The following is a 24,414-nucleotide window of genomic DNA, read 5'->3' as shown; positions in this document are numbered from 1 at the left end:
CAGAACGAGAAAAAGACCACAGTTCCTCTCGTCCAAGCAGTCCTCGTCCTCAGAAGGCATCTCCAAATGGTTCTAGTAGCAGTGCCGGGAACAGCAGCAGAAACAGTAGTCAGTCAAGTTCAGATGGTAGCTGTAAGACATCTGGGGAGATGGTGTTTGTATATGAAAATGCAAAAGAAGGAGCTCGGAATGTAAGAACGTCGGAACGAGTAACACTGATAGTGGATAACACTAGATTTGTTGTAGACCCATCCATTTTTACTGCACAGCCAAATACAATGTTGGGCAGGTTTGTATTATTGCCGTTCTTTGTAGTATTATAAAGCACTTTCACATTATTTATTTATGTTTTATAGTAATTCTTTCTTGGAATGTAGCATTGCTATTGTACAGATGAACTGAGCTTTGGAGGTTAAATAAAGTGTTCAAGTTAATACAACTAGAAAGTGGTAGAGCCAGATCTTAAACTTAAGTTTTTTTTTAAGTTCATTTTTATTTTTTATTTATTTTGAGAGGGAGTGTGAGCGGGGAGGGGCAGAGAGAGAATCCCAAATAGGCAGAAGCGAAGCCCGACGCGGGGCTCGATCCCACAAATGATGAGATCATGACCTGAGCCGAAACCAAGAGTCAGATGCTTAACCGACTGAGCCACCCAGGCGCCTCTTGAACTTAGTTTTATTTCTAACCATCTTTGCTGTATCAGCAGGAAAAACAAATGCATATATTAGTTAATGAAGATAGGGTCCCAAACGATCTGCACAGCCGAAAACCTTAAAGTGTATGTGACAAGGTAAATTTAACAGAAATAATGTGCTTTCTTCACCTGGGGGCTCCCAAATTCAACCACCGAATATAGCAGGCATCAGCATTGTTTAAAGAAAAAAACCCACCAGGTTGGTTATCTGAAAAGTCAGCATAAATTGTCAGTTTGATGTAGATACTTAAAAAAAAGAAACATTATTAACAAGTAGTTAGTAGAATGAAGGAGAGGTACTAGCCATCCTCAAATCTTTGCTGGTTCAGAGTAAAGATTAACGTAGTTTGTAGTTGTGGGAACTGCAGTCTTAAGAATGATACAGTCAATATACACTTGATTTTTCAACGTGTCCTAAACTAGGATCAAATACCTTTTCATTGTAAAATTAGTATCTTTTTCTATTCACTCAAGTATAAAAAGAAAGAGCATATAAATGGAATAGAAGTTAACATGTAGAAAAAACTTGTTTTTTTTTCTAGGTCACATATGAGGAACCAACTATTTAGAATGTGTCTATGTGTATGTGTATGTGTGATTTCTTAGTATCTCTGTGTACAGAATAAAAGCTAACGTAGGACACTACATTTTCAAATAAATGCTCCTTTTAACATTGGCAATTAAACTTTATATCTCTCAGGAAAAAAATAATTATGGCTTTTATGTATTTTTAGCAGCACAAAGGGTATTATTTTTTTTAACTTTTTTTTAACGTTTTATTTATTTTTGAGACAGAGAGAGACAGAGCATGAACAGGGGAGGGTCAGAGAGAGGGAGACACAGAATCTGAAACAGGCTTCAGGCTCTGAGCTGTCAGCACAGAGCCCGACGCGGGGCTCGAACTCACGGACCGCGAGATCATGACCTGAGCGAAGTCGGCTGCTTAACCGACTGAGCCACCCAGGCACCCCACAAAGGGATATTATTGATGGGAGGTGTCAGGAGGATGACTTGACACTATTAATACTTTTTATTTTTACCTAAACTTTAAAGAAACACACTTAAAAAGTAGATATTTGAAATTTTGTTTCATTTGTTATGCTACATTTAAAAAAAGAAAAAACAAAGCCCAACAACATATGTGTGTGCGTGCATATGTGTGTGTGTGTATCCAGATTGATCTGTGTTCTGCTTTTGTAAAAAAAATTCAAGTATTTAAGGGACACCTGGCTGGCTTAGGCTATAGAGCATGGGATCTCGGTGTTACAAGTTCAAGCCCCACATTGGGTGTAGAGATTACTTAAAAAATAAGTTTATTTTTATTTCAAGTATTTGAGAAAATTACATGACATTTGATTCCTGAAAGACTGTTGTCTTTTTTTTTTTTTTTTTAAATCAGTGAAGTCATCTTTTCCAACGTCAGTTGAATAATTAATGAAAATTAATATTCATGGGAACTGTAAAAAGCAGTTGGCATTCTTTTGGAAACTTTGAAATGAAAAAGCTTTGTTTTTCATAGATTTCTGTGTTATAATAAAAGAGGAAACCATTTTAATTGGGAAATTGTTGAGTGGAATACTCAGCCATGTTTACTTTAGGAACAATGGTATCATGGAATTCTGAGGTTTAACTTCCTTTAATCACAGTTTTTAAATTTTCTTGGGAAAATTTCAAAGAACATATTCTGCAAGTTGCCTCTTGTCAAAATAGTTACTGTTAAAGGGCCAAGAGTATTACTTGAAAAAATACAAATTGGTATTTTCTTATGTAAAAATTAATGTTAAGAGCTTTTTACTCATTTGTTTAAACTTTTCATTCATCTCTTAACTTCTTCCTTCCTCTCTACCTGAGCATTTGATTGCTGTTTTTTTCAGTTCTAAGATGCAAGTGTAAGAATTCCGAGTGACATTTCTTAGATTTATAGTTAAAATTATGAAAAGTGAAACAGCCTCATCTGCCTTTTTCCTGTGTGTGCTGCACTACAGCATTAACTTTGCAGTGAAGAAGGCAGCAGTCTTAAGGAGAAGGCACAGATAACATGGTTTCCTTTTTCTTTTTCTTTCTGGTAAGATTAATATAAAAATCATCTTTCCCCTTAGACTGATTGATTGATGGAATTTTTTTTCCCCTTGAGAAGCAGGAGCTGGAAAGTTCTTTAGCTTCAGAATTTTATCATTTGATTTTGTTTGCTTATATCTATACTCTTGTTCCCTCCCATCAGAAAGGAAGTGCTTTTACTATTTCTTCATTTGTTACATTTGCCAGAATAAATTGCTGATAAGAATTTTTGAGGTAGGGGCACCTCTACCTCAATGGCTCAGTTGGTTAAGTGTCCAACTCTTTGTTTCAGCTCAGGTCATGATCTTACAGTTTGTGGGATCAAGCCCCACATCAGGGCTCTGTGTTGACAGCATGGAGTCTGCTTGGGATTCTCTTTCTCTCTCTCTCTCTCTCTCTCTCTCTCTCTCTCTCTCTCTCTCTCTCCCCCCCCCTTCCCTGCTTGTGTGCATGCTTTCTCTTTCTCTGTCAAAAATGAAAATAATGTTTTGAACTAATCTGTTAAATTTTAATTCCTTTTTACTTATGTACATGAAATAAATTTTGCCTCTGAAGGAAGTATCGTGTTTGTTACATTTCTCAATTATTTATCATCATAGGATGTTTGGATCTGGCAGAGAACATAATTTTACACGTCCCAATGAGAAGGGAGAGTATGAAGTGGCAGAGGGAATTGGCTCCACTGTGTTTCGAGCTATTCTGGTGAGTGCTTGTTTCTTACATGTATTTGCTAAATCACATAACCTCTTTTTGGCAGGTACTTGGACTGGAAGCAGAGTTCGATTTGTATATCTGTATGCAGAATATTGTTTTAAATAATACTAATATTATTAATAATTTAATAATTAATTATACAATTAACATTATATTATGATATAATTAATATTTTATATTATATAATGGATAATATATAATTTATATTAATATAATTAATAATTATTAATAGTATTGTTAATATTAATATTGTTTTTAAAATACCATTTCATTTATTTTTATTTTAGTGCATAAAGGTAATACAACACAAATAAATGAATTTTATGACTTTTGCACAGATAGGACAGAGGATGATTTACCTCTTAGGTATAAATAGGCAGTTCTTTCAAGGGTTTAGTGATAATACTTCTGGAGTCATATTACTCCTCCCTTCCTAATTCTCTTAAATACAATAAGTTGATCATTTTTTGCTACCTGAGAATGAATGAGACTATATGAATTTTAATATTTTATTGCACATAGCTGGCACTGTGGACAGTTATGAACATGTAAAAGTCATCTCCAAAATGTAGTTGTTAGCATCTTCATTTTAAACCTTGTTTTGAGATTTTCACCTTTTATTTTGATGAATATTTGAATTAGTATTAGAGTCCCTTCTTATAATTTCAAATTAGTGATAAAGATTTGATTTATAGTGTGTGACAGTTTATGCCACAGTCTGAAAATATGGTTTCCTGAAATAATTTTAGGGAAAGTAGGTAGAGGGATCCTGAGGTACAAGATAGGAAAAGAAATTGATCTTGATTGGGTTGTTAGTACTTGGACAAGTACCAGAAGACATCTTGCTTCCACGGGCGTAGCAGCTTTATTAAGTGCGTTATTGTGGCTCAGAACCACAAGGAAGCTTGATGGAGGGGTGGGGAAGATCTTGATTTGGGGGATAAGTGCTTACAATTCCACTTGACCCTACAAGTAGAGGTGACAAGAAGTTTGGGGGCTAACCCTTAACAACTTTTCAAGTAGATTTTAGAAATGAGGGCTATTGATTGTTCATCATAAAATTGGACACACCAAACAATAGTATTTGGAAGAATATCTAACTGTGCATTCTGTTTATATATTTTAATATTTGGATATGACTTTTAAGTTCTTTATTAAGAACCATAAATTTTGCTCAATTTTCTCGGTAATATTGAAGGTAACTTAAAATCTGTCACTTTTTTTTTTTTCAGTTTATTTATTTTGGGAAAGAGGGAGAGGGGAGGGAGACAGAGAGAGAATCTGCACTGATAGTGCAGAGTCTGATGCAGAGCTTGAACTCACAAACCATGAGATCATTACCTGAGCTGAAGTCAGATACTTAACCAACTGAGCCACCCAGGTGCCCCTTACCTTTCTTTTTTAAAAAAAGTTTAAAAATTTGATGATAGTTATATAGAAAAATAACTTGCAGAGGGGAAAATACATGTGAATTGGCATGATACAGTAGAGAGAAGAAATGCATCATTAATGGGGAGACCTGGGTTCTAATCTTTCCTCTGCTATTAAATAATCATATGACTGGGTGAGTCAGTGAACCCAAATTTTCATATTGGTAAAATGAAGAAGTGGTTAGATGAACTGAGGTCCCATCTAACTTTAAAATTCCACAGTTCAGAAGTCTCAGAGCTCCACTGTTTTTGAAAATGCTGCCAGCTTAATTTTAATAAAAAGGTTTTGGACACCTTGTGCTCTAGATGTTTTATGCATTCTTTACTTTTTTTGTAGGATTACTACAAAACAGGAATAATCCGTTGTCCTGATGGCATATCTATTCCTGAACTGAGAGAAGCATGCGACTATCTTTGTATTTCTTTTGAATATAGTACTATTAAATGTAGAGATCTCAGTAAGTATGATGTTTTTTGTGTAAGTGGTTTGTAGAGTTACAGTATTGGAATGAAAAGCCTGAAATAGTGCTATTTACCTGGCATCAAATATTAAATTGGATTATAAAGCATTCTAATACCATCAAGATGATTTGTGGAAGTCTACAGAGATCTTTACAAGATCTTGTGCAATTTTCCAAAACTTTTTAGAAATTTTATGTATATATTTATGTATGCATGTATTTATTATTTGATAGACTCTCCCAGGTTTCCTCCTTGATCCCTGTCTCTGTCTTTTGTTGCAACTCTTTATCTTCCAGCTTGGGAACCCTGGCTTTGGTCAAGTACGGTATTTGGCTTCACTCTTCAGATCACATCAACCAAAAATTTAACTATATTTGTACTTTGCATGTGAAATAATGTCTTAAGCCCCTGTGGAAGATAAAAATAATTCTCAAAAACAGTATTTGTCATTACAGATCTTAAACTGGATACTTAACCCTCAGTTCATAACAAGGGCCAAGCCACTTTGAGAACATCAAACAGCCTCAGAGCAGAGTCTAGAACTTTGGAAATCCTAACTTTTTGATATTTTCCCCTCGCTACCTCCACAACATCCCTCACTCTCATTGTTACGCCATGCCTGGGGTGGGGTGAGGAAGGGTGATAATACACAGAAAGGTTAAAATAGAGTAGGAGAATTTTCAGATGTTGACTTGGATGTTAAGTGGTTGAAGAAGTTCAGGAGAGGTTATTGTGGGCTAGAAGGATTGAGAAAGAGTTCAGAAGAAGCAGGTAGTAAAGAATAAATAGGAATAACTTAGAAAGAGTAGAGTAGAGAGGTGACTCTAATGTTGAAATTTTTGGAATAAAGGTGCAAAAGATATATTTTGAAAACAACCTAGTTGGAGCAGAGACTTTGTATCAGTACCAGAAGGAGATGGGAATAAATAAATGAACCACATTATGGAAAGTCTTTATTTATTTTTTTTATATGAAATTTATTGACAAATTGGTTTCCATACAACACCCAGTGCTCATCCCAAAAGGTGCCCTCCTCAATACCCATCACCCACCCTCCCCTCCCTCCCACCCCCCATCAACCCTCAGTTCTCAGTTTTTAACAGTCTCTTATGCTTTGGCTGTCTCCCACTCTAACCTCTTTTTTTTTTTTTCCTTCCCCTCCTCCATGGGTTTCTGTTGAGTTTCTCAGGATCCACATAAGAGCAAAACCATATGGTATCTGTCTTTCTCTATATGGCTTATTTCACTTAGCATCACACTCTCCAGTTCCATCCACGTTGCTACAAAGGGCCATATTTCATTCTTTCTCATTGCCACGTAGTACTCCATTGTGTATATAACCCACAATTTCTTTATCCATTCATCAGTTGATGGACATTTAGGCTCTTTCCATAATTTGGCTATTGTTGAGAGTGCTGCTATGAACATTGGGGTACAAGTGGCCCTATGCATCAGTACTCCTGTATCCCTTGGATAAATTCCTAGCAGTGCTACTGCTGGGTCATAGGGTAGGTCTATTTTTAATTTTCTGAGGAACCTCCACACTGCTTTCCAGAGCGGCTGCACCAATTTGCATTCCCACCAACAGTGCAAGAGGGTTCCCGTTTCTCCACATCCTCTCCAGCATCTATAGTCTCCTGATTTGTTCATTTTGGCCACTCTGACTGGCGTGAGGTGATATCTGAGTGTGGTTTTGATTTGTATTTCCCTGATAAGGAGCGACGCTGAACATCTTTTCATGTGCCTGTTGGCCATCCGGATGTCTTCTTTAGAGAAGTGTCTATTCATGTTTTCTGCCCATTTCTTCACTGGGTTATTTGTTTTTCGGGTGTGGAGTTTGGTGAGCTCTTTATAGATTTTGGATACTAGCCCTTTGTCCGATATGTCATTTGCGAATATCTTTTCCCATTCCGTTGGTTGCCTTTTAATGTTGTTGGTTGTTTCCTTTGCTGTGCAGAAGCTTTTTATCTTCCTAAGGTCCCAGTAATTCACTTTTGCTTTTAATTCCCTTGCCTTTGGGGATGTGTCGAGTAAGAGATTGCTACGGCTGAGGTCAGAGAGGTCTTTTCCTGCTTTCTCCTCTAAGGTTTTGATGGTTTCCTGTCTCACAATCAGGTCCTTTATCCATTTTGAGTTTATTTTTGTGAATGGTGTGAGAAAGTGGTCTAGTTTCAACCTTCTGCATGTTGCTGTCCAGTTCTCCCAGCACCATTTGTTAAAGAGGCTGTCTTTTTTCCATTGGATGTTCTTTCCTGCTTTGTCAAAGATGAGTTGGCCATACGTTTGTGGGTCTAGTTCTGGGGTTTCTATTCTATTCCATTAGTCTATGTGTCTGTTTTTGTGCCATATGGAAAGTCTTTAAATCCAAACTCATGTTCTTATATTTTTATCCTATATATGGTGGAAAGCCACTTAAAAAGTTTCCTATGCATGGTTATAACCTTGTTAATCTCAGCCTTATGGTTATCTTTACCTGATTAACCTAAACTCAACACTAGCTTGGCATACCTTCTCAAAAGTTTAGTGTGTTAACAACTGGGAATGGAAATATTATTTAGAAATTTAAGGCACCTACTGTATGCTTCAATATGGCTATTTTTTTCATACTTAGTTAAGCTCTCATTGAAAATATGTGGCCTTATTAAGTTTTTCCCTAAGTACCACTTTATTATTGCCAAAAATTCTTTAAAAAGTCTCCATAAAAATATCAGTAGGTTGAGACAAAGTGGCTGGTCCACCTCTGAGTCCATTTCTCTATAAATGATATCTAAAAGTTTAAAGTCAGATAGTTGGACAGGTAGAGTATACATGTGTAAACACAAGCAAAGTTTCTGTGTTTTCACATCTTGAAAAATGTTTTTACTAAACCATGAGCATTATTACAGATTTTTTAGTTCATGTCTTGTGTTTTTTATTCATGGGACCATTTTTAATTTCATTTCATATAATTAGCTGTTGAATTTTGGTGACTGTCAGATAAAAAATTGATGTGGATTTGGTTTTGTAATCCTTTGGACATAGACCTTGTCATCACTGTTAAGTCTCATTTATTTGTTATGGAATTAAAGGTAAGAGTCTTTATGTAAAATACATGCCAAATGGTTTTTCTAGACTTTTGGCTTTTAAATAATTATTTGTAACTGTTTCTAGAGTATTTGTAATACACGTTTTTTAAAATGTAGAGATTCTCATAGACTTTATTAAAACTATACAGAATTTGAAGAGACAAAATGGCCTTTTAAAAACATAAAAGGATAGTGTAGGTGTAGGCTTGAGTCAAAACTGAATTTTTTCCTGCTAAGATGTGTCTTAACTGTATACTGGAATGGCACTTTACACTAAGATGTCTGTCTCTCTTAACTTAAAACCATAGAAGTACTAAATGTTTATTGAATAGAGAGTACTGGGTTTTTTGGACAAGTTATTTAAAACTTTGTTTCTTAGTTCCCTCATCTTTAAAATGGAGACAATAATATTACTTATTTCACAGGGTTGTTGTGAAGATGAAATGAATAGTGCTTGACACATAGTATTATATAAAGGTTTCCTTTTAAAAAAGATAGCAAAATTAGGAAATAAAAGTAAATTTAAGAAGTATTGTATCGGGGCGCCTGGGTGGCGCAGTCGGTTAAGCGTCCGACTTCAGCCGGGTCACGGTCTCGCGGTCCGTGAGTTCGAGCCCCGCGTCAGGCTCTGGGCTGATGGCTCGGAGCCTGGAGCCTGTTTCCGATTCTGTGTCTCCCTCTCTCTCTGCCCCTCCCCCGTTCATGCTCTGTCTCTCTCTGTCCCCAAAAAAAAAAATAAAAAAATAAAAAAAATAAGTATTGTATCATATTGTACATGCTATTTTGTAGTATTTTTACATGGAAGTATATTGTGAATAATTATATTAGCAAATATGTTTTAATAATAACTTATTTAATGGCTTATCCATCATATTCTGCATTTTTATTGAACACATAGTTTATACCAAATATTAGGTATGTGAAAGGCAACAAAAAAAGACAAGAGTCCCTGCTTTCATGATGCTTGTAGTATTGTGGGGAAGACAGACAAGTAAATTATATTATGGTGTTAGAGAAATAATAGAGTACTAAATGAGAATATAGGAGCCATACCTAACTCAGGAGTGGAGGCTTAAGGAAACTTTCTGGAGGAAGGGGAAAAGAAAGTATGTTCCAGACAGAAGGAATTGTATGTTCAGATTAGTACAGGAAGGAACTGACTTCTTAATCTTCTGTCATAGAACTTACGATGTAGTGAAGGAACTCTATGGCAAATAGTAGCTCCCCAACTATGCTGTAAATTTCTTCAGTGTCCATCTTCTCAGGCAAACACTGTAATCCACATAAGGGTTTGAAAACCACAGCTGAACTCAGGAATGAAAGCCCAGGGCTAAAAGAAATGAAAATATAGTATCCGTGGGTAAAAGTGGTATGGAAAATGAAATTTAAAGTTTGAATAAAGCACCAGTTCAGAGGGCCCAAGAAGAAAGACTGTAGGTAGGACACAATGGGACTGCAACCAAAGACTAAAAAAACTAAAGTTATATCAAAGCTATTGAGAAAGGGAGATCAGAGGTAGAGCCTGCTTTTGGAGTCATGGAAACAGAGAGACACCGAAATGACAAGAGTGACTGTGTGTTCTTTCTCTCTCTCTGTCTTGCTCTATTTTTTTTTTAGTTTGTAGCATTAAACCAGTTTGGACTTGAGGGTAGGGACTGTACCTTTCCAGCTTTGTGTCCATAGTGCCTGACACATGGTAAGGAAGGACTCAATAAACATTTGTCAAATAAGTAAATTATTTTATCCCTCATGCATTTTTTAGGACCCTGTTCCAATTCTTGTCATCTTCTTTAGTACCATTAGTCTTTTCCTCTCTATGTAATCTTCAGCCTCAGACTCAAATCTGACCTATGTCTGTTGTAGATATTAAAAAACAATTATTTAAAATATTTTAAGTGAAGGGGCGCCTGGGTGGCTCAGTCTGTTAAGCGTCCAACTTCGGCTCAGGTCACCATCTTGCAGCATCAGGCTCTGTGCTGACAGCTCAGAGCCTGGAGCCTGCTTCGGATTCTGTGTTCCCCCTTCTGTCTTTGCCCCTCCTCTGCTTGCACTCTGTCTCAAAAATAAACATTAAGGGGCGCCTGGGTGGCGCAGTCGGTTAAGCGTCTGACTTCAGCCAGGTCACGATCTCGCGGTCTGTGAGTTCGAGCCCCGCATCAGGCTCTGGGCTGATGGCTGGGAGCCTGGAGCCTGTTTCTGATGCTGTGTCTCCCTCTCTCTCTGCCCCTCCCCCGTTCATGCTCTGTTTCTCTCTGTCCCAAAAATAAATAAAAAACGTTGAAAAAAAAATTTAAAAAAAAATAAAAAAAAAATAAACATTAAAAACAATCAAAAAATAAAATACTTTTAAGTTTTTCATTGGAATTATTTGAAGTTAATGTTTTAGAAGAATTAACATATTTACTGTACCGTCTCCTCCAACTGCTGTTTACTAAGTTTTATTTTTATTTCTTTAAAAAAATTTTTTTTACATTTATTTTTGAGAGAGAGAGAGCGAGCGAGCGCATGCGCGAGCACAAGCGGGGGAGGGGCAGAGAGGGAAACACAGAATCCGAAGCAGGCTCCAGGCTGTGAGCTGTCAGCACAGAGCCTGACCCAGGCTCGAACTCACAAACCACGAGATCATGACCTGAGCTGAAGTCAGACACTTAACTGACTGAGCCACCCAGGGGCCCCAAGTTTTATTTTTATTTCTGCTCTTTATTTATTTTTTTTTTTAATTTTTTTTCAACGTTTATTTATTTTTGGGACAGAGAGAGACAGAGCATGAACGGGGGAGGGGCAGAGAGAGAGGGAGACAGAATCGGAAACAGGCTCCAGGCTCTGAGCCATCAGCCCAGAGCCTGACGCGGGGCTCGAACTCACAGACCGTGAGATCGTGACCTGGCTGAAGTCGGACGCTTAACCGACTGCGCCACCCAGGCGCCCCTCTGCTCTTTATTTTTTGATATTTTGTATTTTTGTTGTGTGTAAAATATGTTTAAATTTTCTAACTGCTAACATATGAGAAAACTACTGAATTTTGTACATTTGTATTTATTTAGCCATCTAACAGGATTCTCTTTATTTCTAATAGTTTTTCAGTTGGTTCTTATATATTCTTGGTGGATAATTGACTGTTGTAAATAACACTTTATTTTTTTTTAATTCTTGTTTAAATATGTATTTATTTTGAGAAAGAATGAGTGTCAGGGAGGGGCAGCGAGAGGGAGTGCAGAGCTCAATGTGGGGCTCAAGCTCACAAACCATGAGATCATGACCTGAGTCAAAATCAAGAGTTGGATGCTTAACCAACTGAGTCACCTAAGTGCCCCTAAATAACACTCACTCTTCCTCACTCACTGTTCCTCCCTCCCTCCCTCCCTCCCTCCCTGCCTCCCTCCCTCTCTAGATAGATAGATATCTTATTTAATTGTCTAGAATATTTTGAACGTTGTTTCAAAATGTAGTGATAATTCTGGCTGGTATCCCTGTCTTTAAAGGCATTTCCTTTAGGTTTCACTGTTAAGTCACTCCTTTCTTCTAGACTCTTTCTTCCTTTGGCTCTTTTACATCCTTCTTTCAGGTCTTCTGTTTATTATTCTCTCACTTGCTCCCTGTTCCTATATCTCTTGAATGTGGTAATTCCCAAGCATTCTGTCTTAAGCTACCTTCTCTCTCACAGAATCTGTACATTTATTCTAAGTGATGCCATTCATCATTATGGCTTCAGACATTTCCTATGCAGTGTGGATTTCCAATTCTTTAATTCTTTTTTTTTAATTTTAATTTTTTTTAACGTTTATTTGTTTTTGAGACAGAGAGAGACAGAGCATGAACAGGGGAGGGGCAGAGAGAGAGGGAGACACAGAGTCTGAAACAGGCTTCAGGCTCTGAGCTGTCAGCACAGAGCCTGACGCGAGGCTCGAACTCACGGACCACGAGATCATGACCTGAGCCGAAGTCGGACACTTAACCGACCGAGCCACCCAGGCGCCCCTCCAATTCTTTAATTCTTAAGTATCAGCTATGCGTTTCTAGTTTACTGCTTAATTTATAATCCCCTCCCTTCTTAATCAAGTTTTCTAGGAGTTCCATGCATGTAGTATGAGTGAGAATAAATATGAATGAGTATAAATATGAATATGAAGTGATGGATAAGACATTGTCCCTGCCTTTATGGCATTTACAGTCTAGTGGGGAAGACAGGCATTCAACAAGTAATAAAAAGCTGTGAAAAATGCAGTGAAGAAATGAGATGCTATGAGAAGTGTGTGGTAAAGGGACTATGGCAGATCATCTCCTTGACATTAAAGCTAACACCTAAAGGGGTGGTGAAGAGGATAAGATGCTGACTGTTGCAGGCAGCAGAAAAGGTGTTTGCAGGGGCTGTCAGGTTGGAAGGAATATGACCCACCTAACGAACTGAAAGAAGGGAAGTGTGGCGAGAGTGGAGGGATGGAGTGTGAGAGGTGAGAAATAAGGCCAGAGGAGTAGGGAGAAAACAAAATTTCTTAACTGGACAACTATCTGATGACTGTTCATTCTGTACCAGTCTCTTCTGAGTTCTGGGGATACAGCATGAACAAACTGAGTTCTGGGGATACAGCATGAACAAAACTTCCTGTTCTAATGGAACTTAATACTTTTTGGGGGAAGATACACAATAAACCAGGTAAACAAGTAATATATGGTATGTTAGTGATAGGTGCTGAGGAGGGGGAAGAAGTAAGGAAGGGACATAGAATAGCCAGAGAAGCCTTACTTGGAAAGGAAAATTTAATTTCAGGCAGAGGTTAACAATGACTGCAACCGTTGAGGCAGCTTGCCTGGCATATTTGAGAGCAGCAAAGAGTTGTAGTAAAGGAAGTTAGAGTGTTTGTAGTAGGAGATGAGGTTAGGCGGGGACCTAGGTCATATAGGGCCTTTATCTTTTGGCTTTTATTCTGAGATGGGAAGCCATTGGAGGGTTTTGAACAGAGGAGTGATATGATCTGTGAGGTTGCCATGTTGTACCATTTCACGGGGCACTGGTCACACAGAATTTCATGTAGAGTTGTGTGGTGCTGTAGTCCTGATCTGTGGCTTAAAAGGATTACTCTTTGCTGGTGTGTTGGAAATGGACTGCAAGGAGAAATAAGGTACAAGCAAAGAGATAATTAGGACGCTGTTGCCATAATTCAAGTAAGAGATGGTGGTGGCTTAAATCAGGGTGGAAGCAGTGGGAGGTGATCTAATTCTGGACATGTTAGATGGTAGAGTTGTGGGATTTGCTAGCTCACGGAATATGGGATGGGGAAGAGAGAAGAGGACTTTTTTTTCTTTTTTTGAGAGAGAGAAACAGAGCATGTGAGCAGGGGAGGGGCAGAGAGAGAGTGGGGGGGAAAGGAGAGAGAGAGAATCCCAAGCAGGCTCCATACTGCCAGCACAGAGCCTGATGTGGGGCTTGAATTCACGAACCGTGAGATCATGACCGGAGTCAAAGTCAAGAGCCAGACGCTTAACCAACTGAGCCACCCAGGCACCCCAGAAGAGAACTTTAACTTGAAATGTGGAGTTGCCATTAAGTGAGATGGGGGAGACGTCATAGGGAGCAGAAATTTAGAAGCTTGATTTGGGACATGTTAAATTTGAAACCCTTACTAGACATCCAAGTGGAAATGCTTAGTGGGGCATTGGGTATACATGTTTACAGTTCAGGAGAGAAATACGCGCTAGACTAAATTTATATGTAGGGGATATATATATATATATATATATATATATATATGTATATATACACATATACATATGTAAGACTTATGTGGGCTATATGTAGTGTTTAAAGAAAATATTTTTTTAAAGGACAGTACACATTGATGTGTGATCTCCTTTTTCATGTAACGGACCTTTATGGACCAAGTTGAGGATCTGGGACTTTTATTCTAAGGATAGTATAAGCCGTGACAGATTCAAACTAGAGGAGATGCATAATTTGGCTGCTGAGGGGAAGATGAATTACACAGGGGCCGAAGCAGACGTTGGGGGAATGTGATTAGGTTTTATAGTAGTTTGGTGAGAGTTAAGGATGACTTGGACTTGGGGGTGGGCATTGGGGATGGAGTGTGTTCGGGTTAATTATTGTTCTGCAACAGACCATTCCAGACATAGCATAAAGTACAATCATTTTTATTCTGTGGGTCAAGAACTCAGACCAAGTAGAGGTGGCTTTTGTCTGCTTCACGATGTCTGAGTCCTCATCTTATGAATAATTGAAGGGCTGAGGTGACGTAGAAGGCTGCAGACTTCTTCACTCACATGTCTGCTGCCTGCACTCGGATGACTCAAAGACTGAGTTCAGCTAGGACTGTCAAACAGGGTACCTACACGTGGCCTCTTCATGCATCTTGGACTTCTCCAAACCTGCACACTAGGTTAGGTTGGGAAGCATTTGGAAAGTGAGCGTTCCCCAAGACCGAACCAAACCCACAAGTCCTACACTGTCACCTCTGCAATGCTCCCCTGGTTAAAGCAAGTCAGTATAACCAGCCTACATTAAAGGGAGGGTTAGACTCCACCTCCTGGGAAGAGATGTCAAGGTCCCACTGCAAAAAAGCATGAGGCATAAGAGATGTTGCAGTTATCTTTAGTTAGCGTATTCCAGAGAAGGAAATGACACCATTCAAGGTGTATTTAAGAGGTAGACTTGATAAGCCTTGGGGAATAATTGAGTTAGGATATGAAAGAGGAATCAGGGATTCACTTATTTATTCTACAAATATTTAAGTTCCTATTATATGCCTGGCACTCTTCTGAGATGATTCTGAGAAATGAATGGGATGATGTGGCCAGTTTTAGAAAACAGTGCAGGGAGAAGTAGATATGATTAAATTCGCTTTTGAATATATTGAGTTTGAGGTACTTGTGAGGTGGCATCCCAGTAAAGATTTTCAGAAGGCAGTTGAATATAATGCATCTAGAATATAGAAGATGAGAATTAGTAGAATAAATTTGGGAATTATCAGCATAAGGTAGGAGAAGAAAAGACAGTTGTCCTGAGAAACATCAGTATTTAATGAACAACTAGAGGAGAAAGAGCTGGTAAAGATGATCGAAGAACATCCAGAGGAGAAAGAAAAACAGGGATAGTGGCTTCGGAGAGTCTTAGGAAAGAGAGTGTTTTAAGAAGAAGAGGGTGATGGTCCTCATAAGAGATTCAACCGAGAGAGAATTCAAATAAAAACATGATCTAAAGATGTTCATTATTTTTACCAATCTACAGGTCATTTGGAATCTATATTGAGAGTAGTTTTGAGGAGTACTGAGTATAGAAGCCAGATTGGAATTGGTTCAAAAGTTAAAGGAAAATCAATGTGTTGATATATCTAGGAGTTTGACGATAAAGGGAATTAAAAAGAAATGATAATGGGAAGTAGCCTTCCTATATACCTAGCAGTTTGGGGATAGAGGGAATTCAAAAAAAAAAAAAAAATCATAATGGGAAGTAGCCAGCCTAGAGAGAGGCATGGCTAAATAATAACATTTTATTTAATCATTTGTTATATCATTATATATTATTAATAACTATTACATAATTAGCAACATAGTTTAGGGGGGGAAAAGCCCTCCCTCTGGAGACTATAGATTAGATTGAGTTCTAATTCCTTCTCTAAGCCTCTCAGTAGTTCTGAATTAGTAGTGCCTTAAATAGGAGATAGGACATTGCCATTGACATAGAAAAACAAAAAAGATTAGGTCAATGCAGGTGAGTTTGTGGCTGTGTATTTGGGAAATTGAACTTATTCGTTACGTCTGTACTTAGCCTTTTGCTTTCCTTATCCCAAAATCAATTCACTTCTTTGCCTACACTGAAATATTAATGTTTGTGAATAATTTTCTGAGAAAGAAAACATGGGAGATGGAATGTGGGAGCTATTTTAGTTCATATGGACAATCTGAAAAGATCCTTAAGATATACCATAAGATACAATTGCGTATATTGATAGAAGACAACATGATATAGTAAAAACTACCCTGGGCTAGGGAGGGGTTGGGGGATTTAGTTCTGATTTTGCAAATTAGTTTTATAACTTTGGGCAGATCACTTATGAAGTATAAAATGGAGCTTGTTTTAGATACTTTTAATTGGCCCTTCTTGCTGTAAGATCCTACAGTTAGTTCCATAACATCTCTTCCTAGGATTTTTTTTTTTTTAATATTTATTTTTGAGAGAAAGACAGAGTGTAACTAGGGGAGGGGCAGAGAGAGAGGGGGGACACAGAATCCGAAGCTGTCAGCACAGAGCCCAATGTGGAGCTCAAACTCACGAACTGTGAGATCATAACCTGAGCCCAAGTTGGACGCTTAACCGACTGAGCCACTCAAGCGCCCCCCAAGTTTTTTTTTAATGTTTGTTTATTTTTGAGAGCAAGAGAGAGACAGAGCACAAGCAGGGGAGGGGCAGAGAGAGAGGGACACACTGAATCCAAAGCAGGCTGCAGTCCCTGAGCTATCAGCACAGAGCCCGGTGCAGGGCTTTAACCCACAAACTGTGAGATCCTGACCTGAGTTGAAGTCGGATATTTAACCAAATGAGCCACCCAGAGGGCCCCTAGGAAAAGTTTTGACAAAATAATAACCACTATTATTTTGTCTGTAGGGTTGGATGTTGTGTGTGTGTATTCCTTCTGCTCTTCTTTTACTCGTCAGTCATCAAAAAAATCAAGGTATTTTTGTGGGTTTCGTTTCAGGTGCCCTAATGCATGAGTTATCAAATGATGGTGCTCGTAGACAGTTTGAATTTTATCTGGAAGAAATGATCCTGCCTCTCATGGTAGCTAGTGCCCAGAGTGGGGAGCGAGAATGCCACATAGTAGTGCTTACAGATGATGACGTGGTTGATTGGGATGAAGAGTATCCACCACAGATGGGAGAAGAGTATTCACAAAGTAAGTGTTGTGGCATGTTTTCTCTCTCTTGAGTCATCATAGATTCTCTCTGTATCTTATAATACTGATCAAAGGACAGTTTTTATAAAGAAAGTACATTGAATTCTTACCTACACCAGGTCATCAAACCATGGGCTGTGGGCCCAAATCCAGCCTATTGCCTGTTTTTATGAATAGTTTTATGTATTGTCTTTTGCTGCTTTTGCTACAGTGGCAGAGTTGAGTAGTTGCAACAGAGACCGCTTGGCTCGCAAAGCCCAAAGTATTTACTCTGTGGCCCTTTACAAAATGCCTGTCATGCACAGAAATGGTTTGCTCTTTATTGAGTATCTGGATCTTGATGGATTTTTTTTTCCTTGCATTTAGAAAGAAGCCTTCTACAGAAGTAGATCTTGGAGTTAGTAGATTATAAAAAATCAGCTGATTTTTTTAGATTAATTTTTATTCATATATAAAACGAGAAGCTTCAACTCATTGATTTCTAGGGTGATTTTAAGTTCTAAGATATTCCCTTTTTAGTATCATATATGTGTTCTGGAGGATATAATGATCCTTCAGAAAGCTTTGTGGAACTATAGTTAGGTATTTCTGGCCAAAACAGCTTATCTTGAGCATTAGCAATGACTTTTTCCTTAATAGACTTTTAAACTTTCCCTGATATGAGCCTTTTGATTTTTTTTGTTGTTAGAAAATTTATATTACTTTTCTTGATGAACCCAATATAATATTTTTGAGGAGTTTTATAGGTTTGAGAAGATAGAGCTAAAAGAATGATTTGAGGAACTAGATAAAAGAACCCAGCACCTTCTTCTGTACTCCAGTCTATGTTGACTTGGTAAAGATTAGGGTTTAAGTGAAAAATACAGGAATATAGAAACTTACAGAATGCCTTAGTCTCTGATTTTTTCGTTTTACTTATCCTTGTCTAAAAACAAAACAGTCCCCAAGTGGTATTCTTTTTGAAGATATTCAAAAGATTATTTTAACATAAGTTATAGAAGCTCTTTTCAGAGTTTACAGTGAGATGCTCCCTTTGCATGATACTCTTAGTGTTGTGATTCTTCTCTGGACAGTTGTAGTAACAGCCATTTCTGTTGTGTTTCCTCATTCCTAGCTTGTTTTCTGACAGTTTTCTGTAATAATATGTGGAATAACAAGTTGAGCAAAACACAGGAAAAATGAAAGGCTAACAAAGATTAAAAGAGATATACTAGAAAGTATAGATAGAGCCAGCTATAGAACATAGAAATGACATGATAGTGATAGAAGAACTATGGTTGACCTGGCTTTTCCCTCTGAGTTGTTGAACTTTCCATGTCTGTGTTCTTTGGTTTGTTTTCATGTTTTTCATCTTCAGCTTGGAAGCTTAAAGAGGACTGAAAACATTTTTACTTAATTTGCTTAAATATATTTCATTTTGTGCTAAGATGTTCCAAACTAAAGAAGATTGATTTGAGGAAACACAGCCTCTTCAGCGTGATTTTCCTGAATGTGACATACACCATTCATTCTGAGATGTCAGCAAATTTTTGTTTTAAAATTCCAGTAATCTTAAGGATGTAAATCACAAATTTACCCCATGAGTAGCATCTATATACGTATTTTCCTTTTATTGGCTCTTAAACCAGCATGTTTGGTTTGTGAGTGTGTTTTTCTTTTTTTGAAAAAACCTTTGCAGTTCACCTTTTAAGGGAGATAACTCCACCTGAAAGAGAGAAGGCGAGGAAGGTCCATCACTCTAACTCCCTGAAGTTCCCAGCACATTTGGAAGACTCAACATGTTGTCAGTGGAATGTCTGTCCTTTGCAAAGCCAGTTTGCTCTAAACAGACTAACCTAGGCAGAACATGCTCGAATCTGCCATTTTTTAACATCAATAGTAAATGGGGCTGTTCGCCTGAATTGGAAACAGTTTGTGGGGAGGGTCTTTGCCTTTTTGGGGAATTATTAATAGTTGCTCAATCCGTGAAATAAAAGATGTATCCATTTTATAGTTTCTGACGAGGCAGTTTTTCCCCTTCCAGACAAGGCCTTATAGGCATTACAGCAAAGTCCTTGAGTTGGGCTGCTTGATAATGATGTGATATTGCTATCTTTTGGTTCTCTTATTTGAAGAAATTGGGGCAGATCCCATTCTAGTAAGTTTGTATATGATAAATCTTTCAGAAGGAGATTCTTCCTATGGATTGGGTTACCTGATTGGTTATTAAAGCTTTTCTGGTTTCAACTTAAGTAGACATTTGCTTATTCATTAACTGTACTGAATTGTCCTGTCATGTTGGCTAGTCACCCTTCCGCATCACTGCATCCATGATTTGGGCTTATAGGGTTGTCAGGCCCCTTTGAAGATGGAGATAATTTTAAGTTCATCTCCAAGTACTTTGATTTTTATTAAGAAAATATTTTTGGTGTGTTTTTTTGTTTCCAGTTATTTATAGCACAAAATTATATAGATTTTTCAAGTACATTGAAAACAGAGATGTGGCCAAATCAGTTTTGAAGGAAAGAGGTCTTAAGAAGATTAGATTGGGAATAGAAGGTAAGACATTTTCATTATTTTCTATTAATTTTCTTTAAAAAAAAAAAAGGGCTAAAAATTGAATCCCATTTGGAGTATAGTTTGAGAAATACATACTTTGAGAAGAACTCAAGTGATTACTAGATGAATGCTCATGCAGTAGACCTATAAATAACAAATGTTAGCTTCCTTTATCTGAGAAGATAGAAAGCCATTAGAAATTACTTATTCCATAAGATCCCCTAACAATATAGAGAGATGAATTTATCTTTTCTGCCATAGGTCACCTTGATGATTTTTACTGAGCCCATATAGTATGTTTGGGCACACATGTACATGTTCGCATAAGATTGGCAGAGCTCTTTGCCCAGTCGTGATCATTGAGCTCCTCAAAGCCGAACAGAACTAAAAACCACTTTCTGAAAATGGATGTAAAAGCATATTAGTAACTTACTGGTTCTTAAGGTATAATAATAGTTAACTTATTTTCACATTAAATACAAATTTCAAACTTATTTCATCTTCTTAAATGCGTACATTTTTAGATGCTTTTACTTTGTGATTTAAATAGATTTTTCCAGATGTCATGTCAGATACTTTTAAGTGCCCTTACTAAGAACAAAGTATTTCCCTTGGCATAATATGGCAAAGTGTAAAGATTAAAGGTTCTAGAGCCACACTGCTTGTGTGTTTAAATCCTATGACTTAATAGTTGTATGACCTTGGCCAGGGTGCTTAACTTCTCTTTGCCTCAGCTTCTTCATCTAAAATGGGAGCATTAATAAGTACTTTATAAAAGGGCTATTATGAGGATAGAGTGAACCAATACAGGAAAACCACTTAAAACATGGCTTAAAACTGAGAAAGTATATTTGTGATGCTGATAGTGGTGTTGATCAGTGACCAGTTGAGCTGTTGGAGATGACAGTAATGGGCTGCTGAGACATTTGGGAAAGAACAACCAAAAATAGGGTGTTTGCAGGAAGGGGAGGAGACTTTGGGCTTAAAAACAGTGGAATTGCTCACACATTTGCTTCACCAGTGTGTGTTGTTCTCTGTCATTTTGTAAATAGTGGAATTTAGCTGTTTGATTTCAAAGCTAGAAAGAAGGCACCTGGAAGCTACTGTAGATTAGGAGGTTGAGGAAGGCCTCCCTAAGGCAGACATACTTGAGCTGAAGCCTGATGACAAGTAGGTTGTAAAAAAGCCTTACATACTATGCTAAGGACTATGGACTTTCCCTTGAAGCATGAGGAAACCATTGGTAGGGTTATTTTTTTTTAACATTTATTTATTTTTGAGAGAGCATGAGTGGGGGAGAGGCAGAGAGAGAGCGAGACACAGAATCTGAAGCAGGCTGCAGGCTCTGAGCAAGCTGTCAGCACAGAGCCTGATGTGGGGCTCGAACCCACAAACCGTGAGATCATGACCTGAGCCGAAGTTGGATGCTCAACTGACTGAGCCACCCAGGCGCCCCAACCATTGGTAGTTTTTAAGCAAGGCTGTAATATTACACTTGTGTCAGTGTGGTGACCTTGTGTGGAGGACAGATTGAAATATGGTGAGATAGGAATTTAAAAGACTTTCTAATAGTCCAAGAGGAATCAAGGACAAAGGAATAGATCTGGAGACCTTTCTGAACTCTAGAGCTGCCCTTCAAATGGTAATTGATTGGGAGTGTGAAACGACATCCTGCAGAAGGTCTTGAAAAGGTTTTTAGCCCTGCTTGCCCCTGAGCCACATACGTGCTGATTCCATACATGGCTAAATATACTAGCTACCAATGATGCCTACATACATCCTTTATGCAATAATTATAGAGACCCTAGTGTATGAGGTTTTTCTTTTTTTTTCTGATGTAAAAAATTATTTATTTAGCTAAGGAGAGAGCGAGCATGAGCAGGGGAAGGGCAGAGAGAGAGAGAGAGAGAGGGAGGGAGACGAGAATCACAAGCAGGTCCCGCACTATCAGCATGGACCCCGATTGGGGCTCAAACTCTTGAACCATGAGGTCATGACCTGGGCTGAAATCAAGAGTTGGATGTTAATCAACTGAGCTACCCAGGTTCTCCCTAGTTTTTCCTGATTCTGATATGGTCTGTGGCCCATGAGCTTAATCTTGCCCATTGCCTGTTGTTTTTCCTTCCATTGTCTGTTCTTTATAAAGTTTTTTATTGGAACATAGGCATGCTCATTCGTTTACATATTTCTGTGGCTGATTTCACTTTATAGTGGCATAGATGAGTAGTTGAAATCCAAGCTAAAATGAGCCTGAAATATTTACTGTCCGGCCCTTTACAGAAAATGTTTGCCAGTCCCTGGTCTAAACTAGCAATTCTTGCTAGTAGGAGAGAAGGAGGGGACTTACAATAGCTTCTAAGAAGTGTATGTTTTTGGAAAAATTACCGTCCTGGTAAACGACTGAAACGTTTCCCAAACTAGAAGTGTCTTTGCTGACCTATGTGCAGAAGTGTACTTAGAACCAGTGAAGCTGGAGAGCTCTATGGCCCTTTATCTTTTAACAACAACATCAGCAACAAAAAACCCAAAGCAATATAAAGAGGAGATTTAGGTTTAAGGAAATTAAAAGGCTAATGTGGCAATAAATTGCAGGCCTTGAGGCAAGATAATCCTGTGAAGGGAAAGGTTCAGCAATGTTAAGGACACACAGGTAGAGCCCAAAATGCACTCCAATACATGCCATTGTATTTGGGACCTATCCCCTCCATGCTTTTACTTTATGAATGTTTTTCTGGTGGTTGGTGTATTGAGTGGAGAGGATTGGAGAAACCTGTATGAATTGTATCTGTAGGGTTTCAGTTTCTGGCTGTTGAACTGATGACTAAGGAGATAGAATATTGGTTTCCCTTCTTTAATTTGTTTGTTCAGGAACTATGGCAGAAAAGCCCTCTGTAGGCTAACTTTGGCGAGCAGTGTACAGGGGTGTGTGTGTGTGTGTGTGTGTGTATCCTCAGTTTTTAAAATTTTTCTCTCCTCCAGGTTATCCTACCTACAAAGAAAAAGTAAAGAAAAGGCCTGGGGGCCGCCCAGAAGTGATTTACAACTATGTCCAAAGACCCTTTATTCGAATGTCTTGGGAGAAGGAAGAAGGAAAGAGTCGGCATGTAGACTTTCAGTGTGTAAAGAGCAAATCTATCACCAACCTTGCAGCAGCTGCCGCAGACATTCCCCAGGACCAGCTGGTAGTCATGCACCCGACTCCACAAGTAGACGAGCTGGATATTCTCCCGATGCACCCTCCTTCTGGCAACAATGACCTCGATCCTGATGCACAGAATCCAATGCTGTGATGCTGATGTTCCTTGAAACCATCGCATGCTACCCTTCACGGTGACGTCGCGCTCTCCTCATTCTGCACTACAAGGCCACGCTCTTCATCGTGAGATGCACATAACAATGTTTAGGATATTGCAGTGGAGGCTTTTTTAAAGACCAAAGGTAGCTGAATGGTTTTTTAAATGAGTACAACTCTAGCATCCTGAGGTTCCAGTTATATAAATGTATTTGTTTACCAGTAGGTTTGTGAAATTGGTTCTTTGTATGGGGGACTGTCCTTTTTCACACATCTAGATATGTTCAGAAGTGGTGAAAATTGGCAGCTGGGGTCTTTTCAGCTTAGATTGATACTCATCACACCCCAGGTAAAATGTAGAATATTACATAGTTGCACTTTATAAATGGTGGTTAAATGGAACTGTTCAAGCCATTTTTATAGTTGTGATGCACAATATAACTGAAATAAGTGCTTCTATCAAAGTATTCCTTCAGTAAAATGTGTATAGTTTGCTGCCCATGATGAGCAAAAAAAAATGAGTATTTATCATCGGGCTTATTTGAATGATTAGGATGAGATTCAATGCCCCTGTCTATCTTCTCTCCAGTGCTGTTCTTGCCCTTTTACAGTGAGTCACATGCAGGAAGTGTGAACATCCAGTCTGCCTTACCCTTTATCTGTTCAGATATTTATTTACTAATTTTTTTTTTCTTAAGAGTTATGGGATAGGAAAATGAAGTGTTTGCTCTTCATTTACTAAATGATTGTAAACTCGAGTTTTTCATCAAAATAAAATTCCATTGTTTTAATGTTTCTCATCAAGTTTATAACCATCTTGACCAGATCCCTTAGTCTCATAGATTTCCTGTCTTAGTGGTAGCTCATGGACCTCCAGTTTGGTTGATATGCGATGAAGCACTTAGAGATTCCCTACTAAATCCGAAGCAGTGTTTGAGCTAAAAAAAGAAAAAAAACATTTTCTAGTCAAACCTAACATCAAGAGGGATGGCTTTACTAGGTTATAGGAGAACCTTAGGTTTCGGAGACAATTTCTGACACTGGTTTGGTGCTTGGTCTGTTATACTGTGCTGTTCCTCTTAGCAAACTATTTGTGCAAATTCTTTTGAAAAAAATACTCTGTGGCCCAATTCACGAAGGAAGCAAAAATGCTTGGGTCAGGGGTTACTTACTGTGTGAAGCTATACAACCATGAGCAGAGAGGAGTTGTAGGAAATAAGCCCATTTGCTACACCTACTCTTGAATCTGTAATTT

At 38.2% G+C, this 24,414-nt stretch overlaps 1 protein-coding gene across 3 annotated transcripts in view; it reads left to right on the top strand.

The window, feature by feature from the left end:
* BTBD10 (BTB domain containing 10) overlaps nucleotides 1–23,950 on the top strand; it is an 88,212-nt gene extending 64,262 nt beyond the window's left edge. For all 3 annotated transcript variants that reach the window (XM_043580716.1, XM_043580717.1, XM_043580715.1), the window contains 6 exons: nucleotides 4–289; nucleotides 3,352–3,454; nucleotides 5,234–5,354; nucleotides 17,132–17,329; nucleotides 19,757–19,867; nucleotides 22,847–23,950. In XM_043580716.1, coding sequence (XP_043436651.1) covers nucleotides 4–289; nucleotides 3,352–3,454; nucleotides 5,234–5,354; nucleotides 17,132–17,329; nucleotides 19,757–19,867; nucleotides 22,847–23,157 — 1,130 coding nt within the window. In that variant the 3' untranslated portion in view covers nucleotides 23,158–23,950. The remainder of the gene's footprint in view (nucleotides 1–3; nucleotides 290–3,351; nucleotides 3,455–5,233; nucleotides 5,355–17,131; nucleotides 17,330–19,756; nucleotides 19,868–22,846) is intronic.
* The last annotated feature ends 464 nt before the right edge of the window (nucleotides 23,951–24,414 follow it).

The sequence above is a fragment of the Prionailurus bengalensis genome, chromosome D1, assembly GCF_016509475.1.
Source record: "Prionailurus bengalensis isolate Pbe53 chromosome D1, Fcat_Pben_1.1_paternal_pri, whole genome shotgun sequence".
NCBI classification, from domain to species: Eukaryota; Metazoa; Chordata; class Mammalia; order Carnivora; family Felidae; genus Prionailurus; species Prionailurus bengalensis.
Note: the sequence above shows the minus strand (reverse complement) of the source record. Positions and strands in the feature narration are given on the sequence as shown.